General features: G+C 39.3%; 1 protein-coding gene across 14 annotated transcripts in view; it reads right to left on the bottom strand.

Annotated features, from left to right (window-relative positions):
- The window catches only part of LOC128163698 (A-kinase anchor protein 9-like), a 132,853-nt gene that overhangs the window by 15,258 nt on the left and 100,595 nt on the right, over positions 1 to 17,000 (bottom strand). For 10 of the 14 annotated variants that reach the window (XR_008240849.1, XM_052827335.1, XM_052827337.1 and 7 more), the window contains 16 exons: positions 16,287 to 16,418; positions 15,073 to 15,192; positions 14,352 to 14,468; positions 12,118 to 12,414; positions 9,797 to 10,861; positions 8,545 to 8,736; positions 7,973 to 8,191; positions 6,719 to 7,234; positions 6,256 to 6,522; positions 5,469 to 5,639; positions 4,986 to 5,268; positions 4,558 to 4,745; positions 3,922 to 4,140; positions 2,633 to 2,665; positions 2,000 to 2,164; positions 1,418 to 1,613 (listed from right to left, as the gene is read on the bottom strand). Coding sequence is in view for 13 of the 14 variants with exons in the window: in XM_052827335.1 (XP_052683295.1) it covers positions 1,418 to 1,613; positions 2,000 to 2,164; positions 2,633 to 2,665; positions 3,922 to 4,140; positions 4,558 to 4,745; positions 4,986 to 5,268; positions 5,469 to 5,639; positions 6,256 to 6,522; positions 6,719 to 7,234; positions 7,973 to 8,191; positions 8,545 to 8,736; positions 9,797 to 10,861; positions 12,118 to 12,414; positions 14,352 to 14,468; positions 15,073 to 15,192; positions 16,287 to 16,418 (4,180 nt within the window). In the remaining variant the exon portion in view is untranslated. The remainder of the gene's footprint in view (positions 1 to 1,417; positions 1,614 to 1,999; positions 2,165 to 2,632; positions 2,666 to 3,921; positions 4,141 to 4,557; positions 4,746 to 4,985; positions 5,269 to 5,468; positions 5,640 to 6,255; positions 6,523 to 6,718; positions 7,235 to 7,972; positions 8,192 to 8,544; positions 8,737 to 9,796; positions 10,862 to 12,117; positions 12,415 to 14,351; positions 14,469 to 15,072; positions 15,193 to 16,286; positions 16,419 to 17,000) is intronic. The other 4 variants (XM_052827338.1, XM_052827341.1, XM_052827334.1 and 1 more) reach the window with 4 other exon arrangements.

The raw sequence follows: 17,000 nt of genomic DNA on the forward strand, positions 1-17,000 counted from the left end.
AGATATTATTTCCTCGCATTTAATAAGGAATCTACTGTACTGTTACATGGTTTGTAGTTGACTTAATATGGTTTTCATGGGGTCAGTAAATTCCATATTAGGTCAACTAAAAATCAAGTAACAATGATATCTTATGACCGACTACTTTTGTGTCGATGACATAAAATTGATAAATCAAACTAAGAAAATCAAGCGTTTCATAACAAAATTACAAGATTAAATTTGGGTACAAACCCGACTGTCATAATACTCTAAGAATGACATCATAATGCTTAAGGTAAGGTTTGCGGTTACAGGGAGATTTTTCATTGTGACGTAACACCAACTACCCTTTATTTCAGTTATGACGTCAAAATTTATATAACGTCATAATTGATTTTAGTTTTTTTTTTATTTCGCGTTTTTTTAAGGTTCAATGAAAAAATAAGAGGACACAAGCATTTTATCAATTTCCACGAAAACAAAATCCGTATCATATGGTTTTGAATAGTGTTTTAGAAACATCAGATTACACATATTCTAAGATACCTTTTTCCTGAAATCGGTGGACTTGGAAAGGTTTCAAATAAGATGTTTTCGTTTACATAATAGTAGTCCAAAATTAAGACTTTTGTTGCATTTTATTCTATTTTTAAATAGTTCATCAGAAATTAATAAAAGTGAATCATGAATCATGATATTAATAGTGATATTATTTTCGAACATTTTAAGCATAAATAACCCCCATAATAGTCACATATAAAATGTACATATTTTCATGAAATTGTTTACATTTCATCAAAATAAAAATTGGAAATCATGAACTTTGACCTTTTGTAGTTATAAAACGGGATGGGCAAAATTCATTCGAATTCCATGAGAAAAAAGACTTTCATATAGTGAACAAAATGGTATATAACTTTGGTACAACCTCTAAAAAATGCAAGCCGCAAACCTTACCTTAAGGGGCGATATATTTCGTACTGACTATGTACGGAATATACATGGTCTCCACATGACTGCGGTTAACCAATGATTTCCTTACAACATTAGCAGGAGGTAAATATTCCCCCCCCCCCCCCCCCACCATTTTTTTTTTGCCTCATCACAGGGGAAAATTAATTGTAAGACTGGGCGAATTCAAATATTCTTAAATAACCATGTTAATTAGAAAGAATACCTATTTGAGCTGTTGCTTACCCTGCTTACCCTGATGTTTGAGCTGTCGCCCCGTTTCTGTTATCTAATCTGCTTACCCTAACATTTGAGCTAAAGCTTCGTTTCATTTTTCAGATTTACTCACCCTGATGTTTGAGCTGTCGCTCTCATTTCGAGGTCCAATTTGCTTACCCTGACGTTCGAGCTGTTGCTCGCGTTTCGAGGTCCGATTTGCTTACCCTAACGTTTGAGCTGTTGCTCGTGTTTTTGGTTTGCTTACCCTGACGTTTGAGCTGTCGCTCGCGTTTCGAGGTTTGATCCTCCACACAGTTGAGCTGTTCAGTCAGTCGTTCTTTCTCCTCCTGGTGACGTAGTCCACTTACATTGGCGTGAGCTCGCAGGTCGCGGACCTCGGCCAGAAGAGACTGACGGTCCGCACTGAATATCTGATCCAACGACGCCTTCTGATGCGCCTCCTGCTCAGAACCAATAGGCTCAATTTTATACAAACTCAAAACAATGCACCCATTTTGTAATAATAAATCTATGATACATTTTCTAAAAAATAAAGTTAACGCTAACCCAACGGGCAACAAGTTGTGTGGTGTTTTCGTAATTAAAATGCCCCCCCCCCCCCCCCCCCCAAGAGTTACCAGTCACTGTACACCATCTTTATAATTGACAATCAAAGTTGAAACTTTTTAATCTAAAAAAGTGGGTACTTGTTAGCCCCATTTCATATGTGGTGGAGCAGATTCCCTTATACCTACAAGAAACTTATTACAAATGTTTGTTAATTGAATGAATGGGAATTTATCTCGGACCAATAATGAAATAATTTGAAAGGAAATGACAAACTTGCCTGGTTCCTGATTTTCTGCTCAAGTTTCTGGATCTCGGTCAGATCTACGTTTGGATGCGAGAGAACATGTGATCGTAGCTCCGCTAGCAGGGTCTCGCGTTCTTTGGCAAAAACAAAACCAATGGAGCGTAACAGCTCGCCTCTCCAATCCGAAACATCCGACGTCTGAAAAATGACGGAGTGAAAGTGAACGAGAAAAAAGAGAAAGAAATGTTATCATCTGAAAAAATAGTTAAATTAAAACACATTCAGTCTATTTCAATTTATTTTTCCAAACAGTTCTTATCAAATCTGTAAGTGACAAAGTAAACAGAAATATAAACAAAACAGAAACCGAGTATAAGCACTGATTGTATAGGCCGAGTATCAACACACAAAGCCAAGGGCTCACACAGGGAGAATCAGAGGAAATTCTGAATCTGTTCAGTCAGGCATATTAATGAAAATACCCACACTGCGTGGTTAAAGATTTAATAAAAAGCAAATAAAATCCTAAAAATATAAGATTGGAAAAAGGAACAAAACTCTAAATATGGAAACAATTCAAAGAATCGAACATTAAAGCATTAATGTCGTAATCAAGCAGACAAGTAATGCTGGAAAATAAAGCCAACAGAGGAAATCTCGACTTACATTTGGAAAATCACAAAAATTTGCCCAACTCTCCTAGAACAATAGACACAGTGATGATAACAATAAACATACAATATTTCTGCTCTAACCTATTCAATATTAAGTTTTTCTTCTTACCAAAATCAAAATTGGCTTTTCAATTCAAAGTAGAGAGAGTATAGTGATTATTGTCCAGAATTACACTTACCAAACATGTTATTACTTTACTGAGTTTTCAATATATGTTAATCTGAAAGTGACTTTAATTTTGGAGAATTCACCTTCCAGGTTAGATTACTGTAAAAGTGGTCATTTACGCTGGTAGTAAAGTATGCGTTTTCTGGAGTCAAACAATACGCATGGGTGCTAAATATGAGGATGCGTGATTTAGCACAAGCAAAATTTGATTTTTTACCATACGCGCGGGGGTATTTTATGTGGATTAAAGCTTACCCCGTAACCAGTGTAAATTTCTACCACGTGTAAATAACCACTTTTACAGTAAAAGGCATAAACAAGAAATTCCATCATTGATTGTACAACTACGTTTTTGTAGCATATTTTTTGTTTATCTTTACGACAGAAGCGTCAAGTCTTTGATAGTGAGTACAATTGAGACAACAATCATATAGGATTATAATCAAACTACCTGACAGTTTACCTTGTCAACCGTTACAACATTCTCAGGTTGTGATATTACCTAGTGAACCCCTCCAACACAGTGAGTCTGAGCAAACAAACCTGTCATTAACCTAGTGATTGTACAATTAGGTTGACCTTGATGACCTGGTAAGTGTATGATTTATAGCAGGTGTATAATATAATTGAGCTTGTCTTGAGTTTACATTATCAACTTTGTTAGCGAGTGTATGATCAAGCTTGTTGTGAGATTACCTATCAACTCTGTGAGCAAGTGTATGATCTTGTCATGAGTTTACCATGTCAACCCCTCAGACTTTGTGAGCTAGTGTATGATCAAGCTTGTTGTGAGTTCACCATGTCGACCCCTCAGACTTTGTGAGCGAGTATATGATCAAGCTTGTTGTGAGTTTACCTATCAACTTTGTGAGCGAGTGTATAATCTTGCTATGAGTTTACCTTGTCGACCCCTCAGACTTTGTGAGCGAGTGTATGATCGAGCTTGTTGTGAGTTTACCTATCAACTTTGTGAGCGAGTGTATGATCAAGCTTGTTATGAGTTTACCTTGTAAACCCCTCGGACTTTGTGAGCGAGTATATGATCGAGCTTGTTGTGAGTTTACCTATCAACTCTGTGAGCGAGTGTATGATCGAGCTTGTTGTGAGTTTACCTTGTCGACCCCTCGGACTCTGTGAGTCTGAGCGAGCAGGTCTTTCAGGGACTGTACGGCAGACAGAAGACTCTGTTTCTCGCTGTCCCAGGCCGCCTGTAACGATCTGAGATCCACCTCTCTACTGAGCGTGCTCGGGGGCATGTGACGATTCAAAAACTGTAACTCCGACAGAGACAACATCTCCACCCCCTCCCGATGGAGGCGCTTCATTAAAACCTGTGGAGGTTAATAAAGGTCAAAGGTTAGGGGTTATGGAATCAACCAATCACGGGCCAGGTATAGATCACCTCAAGGAGAGAGTCTCTCTTATTTGATGGATTTACATGGATACTGATTCAGGATTAGTTTTTTTGGTTTTTTTCTTCATATTTAATAAAAAGGATTGGAAAGATATTAAAAATTAATGAATGTTTAGATCAAGTCTCTAATTTCTCATGGATACAGAAAATCATTCAAACAAAATGAAATAACTTTTGTTCAGGTAAGTGGATAAATTCTAATGTAATGGAGACCAACATTTGAAAATTAAGGTATAGGATAAACATTATTGTGTTAAGATTAATTTGTTTCCAGCGCCGTGATATTTAGGTATGACGATTAAGTCATTGATTTCTGGCGCCATGAGACATCTACCTGAAGTCTAGATGGTACATTGTCATCTACAGATATCTCGCTCTCGGCAATGTCGCTGGCGTCAGCGTTGTCCTGACCATCGGGGCGCTGAGACAATGACCTAATTAACTCGCTGTCCAAACGCTCTGTCATGGCAACCTCAGTTCCGAGCTGATTGGCCAGATTCAGCACTGAAGCATCATGGGATTCTGCAAACAGATTTAAAATAATCGTGAATTTTTAATCTAAGAAAAATAGCTCCACATGTTCCAGATAATCAAAAGTAAAATTTTTTTTTTTAAAACAAGTCATTAATACACAATGATAGCATTTCATCTTATCAATGTTAAACTCGGTGTTCTAAACTACATTATCTTTATGAAAAAATGATTTTTAATCTGTTTTAAATCATAAACTTCTCTGTCAACACAATGAGAGGTGTCCCCTACCCATCACTGGTTCTCTGATTCTCAGCATCTCAATCTCGTGTTTATGTCGAGCCAGCATTGAGTTGATTTCCGTTTTATGATGTTTCTCAAGCTCACGCTTTGTCTCACCAATCATTTGAGCGAGCTCTTTCTGGTGAAGCTTCTTGATATGTTCTATCTCGTCCTCATACTTGATCCTGAGTTGAGCGAGATTCGAGTCAGACTCGATTCGATTTCTGTCCGTCAGGTCCTGTATGTGTCTCTGATGTTGTGAGCCGAGCTCCTCTCTCAACTCCATCACCTTCTACAAACATAAAATATCTCAGATAAACTCACATGTCTCACACAAATTTTCTCTTACCAAAATGTCTTGACTCAATCAACTTCTACTGGTGAAACACAAACTCCAATAGATTTACATATCTCAAACAAATGTTCTCATAACACAATATCTAGACTCAATCAATTTCTACCTCTACTACTCAAAAATTGTCTGACACAAACCTGAACAAAGTCCTTTGCGGACATGGACGCTGATTTTCGGAACAAATCAACCTCCGATTTACTGAGCTCAAGGTCGTGTTTAAGATCCAAAACGAGGCGACGTAACTCATCCGTGTCCATCATCTCAAGGTCAAGGTCAGACTCGGGACTTCCTTCACGGTACTCCAGCCTCTGTACATAAGTATAAAATGGCCGTCAACAAATTGGTGGCATACCAGACACTGTTCATACATGTATTTACAGTCATGTATAAATTGGCCGTCAACACTGAATCAAGACTAGAGCCTTTAGTTATCTTAACAATGATGTAAAACATTTGTATCAACCCTATATCTCAGAGTCACATTTTACTTCTAGATCCATGTAATGCTTTTACTTCTATGTTGATATCTATAAGCCCCTCCCTTACCTCTACACTACCCCCCTACTGGCCCCTCCCTTACCTCTACACTACCCCCCTACTGGCCCCTCCCTTACCTCTACACTACCCCCCTACTGGCCCCTCCCTTACCTCTACACTACCCCCCTACTGACCCCTCCCTTACCTCTACACTACCCCCCTACTGGCCCCTCCCTTACCTCTACACTACCCCCCTACTGGCCCCTCCCTTACCTCTACACTACCCCCCTACTGGCCCCTCCCTTACCTCTACACTACCCCCCTACTGGCCCCTCCCTTACCTCTACACTGCTTCCCCTGCTGGCCCCTCCCTTACCTCTACACTGCCCCCCCCTACTGGCCCCTCCCTTACCTCTACACTGCTTCCCCTGCTGGCCCCTCCCTTACCTCTACACTGCTTCCTCTGCTGGCCCCTCCTGCCTGACGCTGCATCTCCGCCAGCGCTTCCTTCGCCGTTTGAAGTTCCTGCTGTAATTGACGGAACTGTTGCTCTGCTTCCCGAGACAGATTTTTGCTCGGCGAGACCTGATCCAGCTTACTGCGAGCCTCATAGAGTTCCTGAGTTTTGGTCTGGAGTTCCTGAGATTTTGATTGGAGCTCGTCCTGAGATTGTTGGAGATTGTGGTGGATTTCTTTGATTGCTTCATCTCGCTCCTAGAAAAGAGCATGACAGTTTGGTACCACTAAACCATGAATACATATCATCTATTCAACCAATATCCTCTTTTCAACAACAAAAAAACAACTTGATAAATATAAATTATTATCCTTTTAATTATTGTCAAAGACAACTTTTAAAATCTTTGTTCTTAATTATCTCAGCCATTACAGCTCGGTAATTAAATCTCACCCTGAGTTGGTCCCTTAGCCGAGTTATCAGTGTCATTGCATCACCGCCGGCCTCAGCAGTCGAGTCCTGGATCGTCTTGAGTCGTGTCAACTCAGTCTCAAGCTCTTCCACAGTATCCCTCTTACTCTCCACTTCCTGCTGGAGTTGAGATATCTCAAGCTCACTACTCGAGCTCTGAGACATGAGCTGCTTCTTGAGCTCTCTGATTGTCTTGTCTTTTTCGGCGATCATCTGCTGTATTTCCAGTTTAAGTTTCACAAACTCCTCGTCCTTTTGTTCAACGATGCGTAGTTGCTGCTCGCTGAGATCTACCGCTTCCCGCAGCCTCTGTTTGACATCCTGAAGTTCTAGGTCCTTCTCACTCAGTAACTGGTCAAGCTCCTGTTTGGCCACGGACTTTGGCCTCGTGCTCTGAAGTTTGTGGATCTCTTCCTGTTTCTCTTTTAGATTTGATTTGGCCTGCTGCATTTCCTCTGTCCATTTCACAGTTTTTTCCAAGATTTCAGCTTGCAAAGCCTGAAAAACCCCCAGAAACAAATTCAGAATATATAACCTGTTTTCTTTTACACACAACAATTTAATCATCTAACAAAATACTGTTTAAATATAAATGAATTATTTGTCTTGTAGATTATTTTGGTTGCTATGGTGTGTCACGCCGTCTGGAGGAGGGGGTGTACTATTTTACATGTCATCATTCTTTTACTGTGTAGTGAGGGTGGATGATATCAAAGACCATTTCTGTGTGTGGGAAGGATATTGCTTGTTGGAGGTCTTCTCTGTGTGAGGTGTGTAGACTAGAATTACCTGAAGGTCTTCTCTGTGTGAGGTGTGTAGACTAGAATTACCTGAAGGTCTTCACTGTGTGAGGTGTGTAGACTAGAATTACCTGAAGGTCTTCTCTGTGTGAGGTGTGTAGACTAGTATTACCTGAAGGTCTTCTCTGTGTGAGGTGTGTAGACTAGTATTACCCGAAGGTCCTCTCTGTGTAAGGTGTGTAGACTAGTATTACCCGAAGGTCCTCTCTGTGTGAGGTGTGTAGACTAGTATTACCTGAAGGTCTTCTCTGTGTGAGGTGTGTAGACTAGAATTACCTGAAGGTCCTCTCTGTGTAAGGTGTGTAGACTAGTATTACCTGAAGGTCTTCTCTGTGTGAGGTGTGTAGACTAGAATTACCTGAAGGTCTGTCTATCTGAGTTTATTGTTCTGATGTATTTTGATAATTAAGGTTCAAAATATAGGGGTGTGTTTTACCTGTAGTTCGTTCTCCTTGTTGAGGAGCTGGGAGTTGAGGACCCCCAGGTTGCCCTCCGCCTCGCTCAGTCGGATGAGGACCAGTTCCCGATCCTGTGTGACCTGCTCCAGCTGTTCCCGCGTCTCTGAGAGCTGTTCCTGGGAATCCTCCGTGTCCTCGCTCTGTCTCCGGACCTCTCCCAACTGTTCTTCCAGGGACTGCAGCTTCTGGAACTGTTCCTGTCGGGTCAAAGGTCATCAATCAGACAACATACATACGTTTGAATTAGTCAAAAATACAACCATAATATATATACTGTATACAGGGAAATTTAAGACTGGGTAAATTCCGACGTCTCAAACTATCTCTGTTAAAACAACAAATTCTAGACGGGGCAAAACTGTTTGCAAGTGTAGAGGGGCGGAAATTACACAGGGCGAAAATAACCCTGTATACAGTATATATGTCACTAAGGTATAAAACATCTGGTTGTATATCAGCATCAATCTTCCATTATGAGTTCTTGACCATGCTTCTATAACTCTGGTTTTTATCCTGTTTTTCACCTGTACAGCTGTTAGCCTGATCTCACCTCTTGCTTCTGTTGGTATGTCTCGATCTCGGCCTGTAAGTCTTGTATGGTCATCTCCTTCGTCTCGCCGTCAGATCTCAGCTGAGTCATCTCCTCATGTTTGTCCTTGACCTCTTTTCTAAGGTCATCCAGTTCATCCTCCAGAGAAGTGACCTTGACCTTCAGTTCGCTCACCTCCTCTTTTTGGGAATCCTGGGAAATATAGCATTGAGTTAAGTCATCTCAAGGAAGGTTTGAAAAAATGCATATTAAATAAAAACTTTCATAAGATTAAATTTGTCAACTAAATTGCACATCTTTGCACATAGTGGGAAATAAACTAGTTTGACATGCAACATCTTCAATGAACTTTAATGAAAAAGAGAGAATTCGCTTTCACCAATAATAAATGTTAAATACAATACCATTGACTTGACTTTTATATCCCTTAACTTCATATGAATTTTTTTCAAACTGTTACAGGTTAACACATTCGAACTTACCTGGTGAAGGTCTAATTAAGTGCAGTGTGCTAGGAATGTAGGCAGTGAAAAGTGGAACAAAAAAAGGCACTACACACTAGATACAAGCAAGGGGAAGGCACTGACACAAGGCCAGTTGTAATCAATGAAATCCGATTAAAGAAGACTGACAATGCTCTAGACTACTGATTAAACTAGCTCACCACACACTCATGTCTAAATGCTACTGAAAGTCGCAAAGCTTCTAAAATAAGGCTAGATATTTCTAGTTTTGGATAAGCTGCCATGATAGACATGCTTGTCAACTCTTAGGGTAAAGACATGAGGTGACTGGAAATGAAATTAAAATGAAGCATTGTGCTTCCAAACATGAAGCTGGCAAATTCCTAAATCATAATTCTATACAGTTAATATGTAATTATAGTCTCTTAACAAAAGAAACAATCTTACGGCTCTAACCCTTAAGCTTTTCCTTCACCTTAAATCCATCCCCCTCATCCATCTAACCCTTTTGGAATCTACCGTCCTAATTCCTGCACTTAATTCTATAATCCTTACTACCCACAATCCACAGCATACAAATGCCAAACCTGTTCAACGATTCTCATGCTGAACATCTGCTGTGAACCACCTACATAGTGAACCTCTTGTTCAACATCAGAACCGCATTGAGTGTGCACCACTGGACACACAAATTGTTGCTGGTTCTCTTCCAATAACTAGGCACCAGTCAAACATGACACAGTGCCCTCAGACAGATATCTGATGGTTGGCCAGTGGGCCATTTTTACCTGCTGATGTTGGTGTTTTGAGCCTGGACTGGCCATGTTGAAAATTCTCTCTTCCTCTAGAGTTTCCTGGGTTTCCACCATTCTCTGTATCTCAGTTCTCAATGTCTCAATCTCACTCTCCTTTTCAGCTAAACATCTGAGATCCTCTTGTAATTCTTGTATTTGCTTCTCTTTCTCACTCAATTCCTCCTTCAATCTCTCTATCTCAGATTCTTTCTCATCATAATTCTGTAATTCTGATTTCAAGTTCTCTATTTCTTGTTCTTTTTCAGCTAGAGCTTTCAAGTCTTTTTGTAGGCCTTCAATCTCTGTATCTCGTTCTTCTATTGCCTGTCTCTGTTTATGCAACTCATTGTCAATTTGTTCACTATCTCGTTCATTTGTCTCATTTTGTTGTTCATTGCTTCTCAAAGAAAGAGTTTCAGTTTCAGTTAATGCCTCACTTTTTAAATCTCGTCTCAGTTCTTGAATTTCCTCTTCCTTTTCGACAAGTTTCTGTTTTAACTCCCTTATCTCCTGCTCACGCTCGTCAATGCTATCTAGCTCATCTTTCAGCCACTGAATCTCATTTTCTTTATCTGCGAGATTTTTCATATCTCGTCGTAAAGATTGTATCTCTTCTTCTTTGTTGTCCAGATCCTCAAGTTCTTCTTTCAATTTCTGTATCTCAGCATCTCGTCCTGTGATCTCAACCATTTGTGCCTCAATCTGCTCATCCTTTTCCTTTAACAAACTCTTAAGGTCCGAGTTTATATATTTGGATCTTAACTTAAACATTTCCTCTGTGAGTCGACTTAAGTCCTCCTGTGAGTCTGTAGCCTCGAGTCTCTTTTTCAACATCTCAACCTCTTCTTTTGACAGGTGTATTTCAGAGGCTTTCCCATCTCGCACAAGATCTCGGATTCCTGTGAGCTGATCTCGGAGCTGCTGGATTTCCACCATCTTCTGTATGACTTGGTCATCTCCATGCTCATGTTTAACGAGACTACGCATCGCCACGAGTTCTTGTTGGAGTCTTTGAATCCTGTCACAGTTATCTCTAAGCTGAATGTCCTGAGCTGCAGACTGTGAGATAATGAGATAAAAGCCTTGCTCATTAACAAGTTGTTTCTACACTGTGTCTTTGGACCACTTTTTTCTCATTTGAACCCCCCTCTCTTTTTTTCAAGGTATTCAACATATTTAAGAGAATTGTCAAGTACATAAAAATCTCAAACCCCTCAAATTGGAAAAAAAAAACCCTTTTTCTCTTTACTAAATAACCCCCCCCCCCCCCCCCATAAAACTTTTCTAGTGGTGATTAAACCAATAACAGTGCCCCTCTCCATATTTCTTTATTGTGTGATAAACAAGTGATTGTGAAAGTTGAGTGTGAATCTGTCCAGTGGTCAAAGTGACAATGTAGAAACATCAAAGCATGCGGACGTCTGACTATACAAATAACCTACAGACACAAAAAAGCAGTAACTCATGTTAGGTAGGAGAGGCCAACATGACAATAACTTATAGTGCCAGAAAGGCAGTGGTTTGTGTAAGCGGAGAGGACATCATAAAATGATGATAACTTAAAGCAACAGAAAACTGTACCAGTCACAGGGTGTGTGTCAATTGTAAGCTTCATTAACTAGACAGGCTACCAAATTATAATAATACTGTAGATTCCTTATTTTACATCAGTACTTAATCTTGCGATTCAACTGGATTGCATCAAATCGCGAGAATATAAAAATAACGAATGCCAAATTGTTAGAATACAAAAGTTTAAAAGTTTACATACGTCCAAAAAAAATAAAAGTGCTTCTCGTGATTTTATGTGGATATTAATTTCTTGCGTCGAATTAGGAATCTACAGTAAAATACGTCAGGCGGAATAAAGCCTTCATGACACGACACATAGAGCTAGGAATTTTAGAAAGCATGGATTACACAATATTTCAGAAGGCTCACAACATATTTAACTAACACAGCACTGAAGAGCTAAGGAAGCTATAGATAAGGGACAAGGTGCTTGTCTAACTAGGAGACTTTGAAACTGACAAATAGCTGTAGGATCAGTATAAGCAAGTCAAACTAGAGAAAGCTTTCTGCATTGTTCTTCATACTGAAAACAGAATCAACTGCTGCAGAGTCTGATTTCATATATGAGCAAAAAAAATTGGGAGAGTTTATATGTATTTTTCTACAACAGGTCTATGGGAAGAATGCATGCTATAGCAACATTCAGATATACACATGCATTGAACTACATTGAACTACATATAAATAATTATCATATAGATAAAAACAGAAGCATAAGTTGAATGTTGCTTTTTAAGCAATACCTGAAGACTCTCTCTGAAGTTAGCAAACTCAGTCTTGACTTTTTCCAATTCAGTCTCCTTTTCTTTCAACAAAAGGTCAAAGTTCATAGAACCAGTTTGATCTGGTTTTGTCTGGATGTCGCCGCCTGCCGTCAGCTGCTCCTTGACCCGAGCAAGCTCAGCCTGAATTTCCTCTGTCACCTGACTCTTTTCCTCCAAGGCAGACTGCAGTTGAACTTTATCTTCGCAAAGGGAATTAATTTCAGCCTCTTTTTCTGCCAGGGTCTGAGCCAAGCCCTGTGGATCGGTTTGTGTTTCCTTTATTGAGGAGAAAAACTAAGGTTTTTTTCTATGTGTAATGGACATTTCCATTCCTGTGTGGATTTTCCTCTCACCTTGACATTTGAGAGATAATCCTTCAGACCTTTCCAACCATCTTTTGCTTAATAGTTTAGAGCTTTGCATCCGTATCACTGTGATTCTATTCCCTCTGTGTACTATCAAGATTTTGGAACTCTAATGCATTTACTTATAGATTACAAAGTCTGCATTCAACTTTGATGTGTTTTGTAGTTTTACTATAGGGCCACAGGGAAGACAAGCTTGAATGGATTGATTTTTTTCAAATTCATTGCTAAAAGTTAGATTTGGTCACATGTCAATGTGAACCTTCTATAAAATAAGTTGGGGGCGAATGTTTCCCTATAATTAGTATTATTTGGGAGGTTCCTTTTTTTGATCAGTGATACAGTGAAATGCAATCATATGAAAAAGTTAACTTGATGTCATGTGTTAATACCCTGAGTGTGTTTGGAAATTTGTGACAACTGGTAGAGGTCTGGAAGTCATATGTGAACTCTTAATAAAAACTGTGTGGAGGGCCTTTGTTATCAGTTACATGTGCTTGGGGAGTATTTTTAAACACTGTTGCTGTGAAATGAAGCCATGAGAAAGAACTAAATGTGAAGTTGTAGTTAATAGTCTGTGTGTTTGGGAGTTTATGTTCAGAGTTAAGATACTTGTGTTAAGAGTTTATGTTCACAGTTAAGTGACTGTGTGTTTGCGAGTTCATGTTCACAGTTAAGTGACTGTGTGTTTAGGAGTTCATGTTCACAGTTAAGTGACTGTGTTTGGGAGTTTATGTTCACAGTTAAGTGACTGTGTGTTTAGGAGTTCATGTTCACAGTTAAGTGACTGTGTGTTTAGGAGTTCATGTTTACAGTTAAGTGACTGTGTTTGGGAGGTCATGTTCACAGTTAAGTGACTTGAGTTTGGGAGTTTATGTTCACAGTTAAGTGACTGTTTGTTTGGGAGTTCATGTTCACAGTAAAGTGACTGTTTGTTTGGGAGTTCATGTTCACAGTTAAGTGACTGTGTGTTTAGGAGTTCATGTTCACAGTTAAGTGACTGTTTGTTTGGGAGTTCATGTTCACAGTTAAGTGACTGTGTGTTTAGGAGTTCATGTTCACAGTTAAGTGACTGTGTGTTTAGGAGTTCATGTTCACAGTTAAGTGACTGTGTTTAGGAGTTTATGTTCACAGTTAAGTGACTGTGTGTTTAGGAGTTCTTGTTCACAGTTAAATGACTGTTTGGGAGGTCATGTTCAGAGTTAAGTGACTTTAGTTCACAGTTAAAAGTTTCGAAAGTTTGTGACAAAAGATGGTTGGATTGCAATGAATTGAGGTCTCAGGAATGGAAATGTTACCATGACAACAGAAATGTTTCAATCATGACATATAAATCAGTCTTCACAATATCATACATAGATTTACAATTGACAGGACTTTGATGAAGGTTAAGTTGTAAGAGGACATTTGATACAAGACACTTTTTGTCCTTGTGTCTCACATAATATGCTCACTCTGAATAAGTCAAGCTTAAAGCATTGTTATAGCAGGATAAGAGATTGTTTAAGGAAAGACTGATTCCATAATTTAAAAAAAAAATGATTGAAAGGAGATGAGCAGATTCTGATTGAAGTGTGGAAGGAGGGGCAGTTAAATTGTTTTCTTCATTTAATTTTAAGAAAACTGGAGGGAGATAGTTGATTGAATCCTTGATAATGGATTGTTGGGGAATGATGGGAGGTACTTTAAGCTGCTCTAGTTTCTCATTAAGGAGGTACATTTCCTTCTCTTTCTCCTCTTTGAGATATGTACACATGATTGTGGAGGGAGACGATGTAATGAATAATGGGGGCATGATGGGTTGGGGGTGGGGTAGGGATTGGGGGGTGGGGGGTTGGGGTTGTTTACCTGTTGCTGCTCTAGTTTCTCATTCAGGAGGTACATTTCCTCCTCTTTCTCTTCTATAACATTGTCCTTTTCTTTAAGGTCTTTCTTCAGTTTCGAAATCTCCATCTCCAGTTTCAACTGCAACCAGATAGGGATCACGATAATAGTAACATAACATTGAGTCTAGTTAATATTAGATTTACTATTAACTGTATTTGAACCAGTTCACCTTTGAAGTTTAATGCTGCGACCAAAAAAATCAGTATCTGTCATATGTGATATCTGGATCTTCCACCACAAAAAAAAAATCACACGATCCACCTACTGGTTCTTTAATAAGACCACTATAAACTCTCCCACCCCTAATACACACACACACACACACACAGCTAGATCCACCTACAGTTCTTTACTTAGATCACTGCACACTCTCCCACCCCTAACACAGACACACAGCTAGGTTCGCCTACCAGTTCTTCACTGTGATCACTAGACACTCTCCCACCCCTTACACACACACACAGCTAGATTCACCTACCAGTTCTTCACTGTGATCACTAGACACTCTCCCACCCCTTACACACACACACAGCTAGGTTCACCTACCAGTTCTTTACTTAAATCACTAGACACTCTACCACCCCAAACATACAGACACAGCTAGGTTCACCTACCAGTTCTTCACTGTGATCACTAGACACTCCCCCATCCTTAACACACACACACAGCTAGATCCACCTACCAGTTCTTCACTGTGATCCTCCTGGGTCCTCTCCCCGAGTTCCTTTGACAGTGTGTCTATCTCTCTCTCCTTCTCCTCCAACATCTGTTGAACCGTGTCGAAATCTTCCTGGAGCTTGTACTGAAATGATAAATGCCCAATGTTAAACAGACCGAGCTATAGGTGGTTATCTTGTTTCTGTCCCTCCCTTTGTCTACCTTACAATCTTCATTAGTCATGATGTACTTCAACAGTCCATTTGTCTGTCAATAAATTTTGTCTCCTGCTGTACACTCTACATTTTTCTGTTTGTATCTGTCTATTTATCTGTCTATATTACCTGGAAGTCACTAAGACATTCGACTTCTGCAGTAAGCCCCTACTTCTCTCTATTTGTCTGTCTGTAAATTACCTGGAAGACACTCAGACTATCTATCTGTCTATTTGTTTGTTTATAAATTACCTGAAGTCACTCAGACTTTCGACTTCTACAGTAAGTCTATCTATCTGTCTATTTGTCTGTCTATAAATTACCTGAAGTCACTCAGACTTTCGACTTCTACAGTAAGTCTATCTATCTGTCTATTTGTCTGTCTATAAATTACCTGAAGTCACTCAGACTTTCGACTTCTACAGTTAGCCTTTCTATCTGTCTATTTGTCTGTCTATAAATTACCTGGAGTCACTCAGACTTTGAACTTTTGCAGTAAGCCTATCTATCTGTCTTTTTGTCTATCTATAAATTACCTGAAGTCTCTCAGACTTTCGACTTCTGCAGTAAGCCTTTCTATCTGTCTATTTGTCTGTCTATAAATTACCTGAAGTCACTCAGACTTTGAATTTTTGCAGTAAGCCTATCTATCTGTCTTTTTGTCTATCTATAAATTACCTGAAGTCACTCAGACTTTGGACTTCTGCAGTAAGCCCCTACTTCTCTCTATTTGTCTGTCTATAAATTACCTGGAAGTCACTCAGACTTTGGACTTCTGCAGTAAGCCTTTCTATCTGTCTATTTGTCTATAATTTACCTGAAGTCACTCAGACTTTTGACTTCTGCAGTAAGCCTTTCTATCTGTCTATTTGTCTATAAATTACCCTGAAGTCACTCAGACTTTCGACTTCTGCAGTAAGCCTATATATCTGTCTATTTGTCTGTCTATAAATTACCTGGAAGTCACTCAGACTTTCGACTTCTGCAGTGAGCCCCTCTATCTGTCTATTTGTCTATAAATTACCTGGAAGTCACTCAGACTTTCGACTTCTGCAGTAAGCCCCTCTATCTGTCCATTCATTTGTTCTATTAATGTCTCCTTCTCTTGAAGAATCTCATTAAGGTAGGTGTCCTCACTCATAGGGGAGGTAACTTGCTGTAGGAGAGAGTACAAGGCTTGGTAAGGTGGGGGGACATGTTAGCTTTTCACCAGGAGTTGATTACATGGTATTTAAAAGCATATTAGTTCATTTGGTATATTACACATTGCATAATACTGTATTTAATATCTTGTAATGTATTTTAAATTTTGTATAGTTTTTCATATTTCTATAGTATTTTCTTTATTAGTTTGTGTAGCACTTCATAGGTTATATAGTATTTAATAGTTTTTAAACTACTGTGGAATCATCAATGTTTGGGGGGGGGGGGGGGGGGGGGGGGGGGGGGCAATGTTCGTGGCTTTCGTTAGTAACCCGTATCAACGAATTTACATCCCCACAAACATATATATGCATGCATTTGTTTAATATATATCAGAATTATCCCTATTACACTTAATACCAACTACCGAAATTACGTCCCCACAAACAAGGAAAATGTTGGCTACCCACAGTTTGACCCCACAAATACAAATGACTCCACAGGTCTACGTCAGGTAATTTTTTTTTTTTTTCCAATTTGATAAAACCCTCACCAAGATCATACACATACAACTTTTTCATGAATTTTCACTTTT

Source organism: Crassostrea angulata, chromosome 9, assembly GCF_025612915.1.
Source record: "Crassostrea angulata isolate pt1a10 chromosome 9, ASM2561291v2, whole genome shotgun sequence".
NCBI classification, from domain to species: Eukaryota; Metazoa; Mollusca; class Bivalvia; order Ostreida; family Ostreidae; genus Magallana; species Magallana angulata.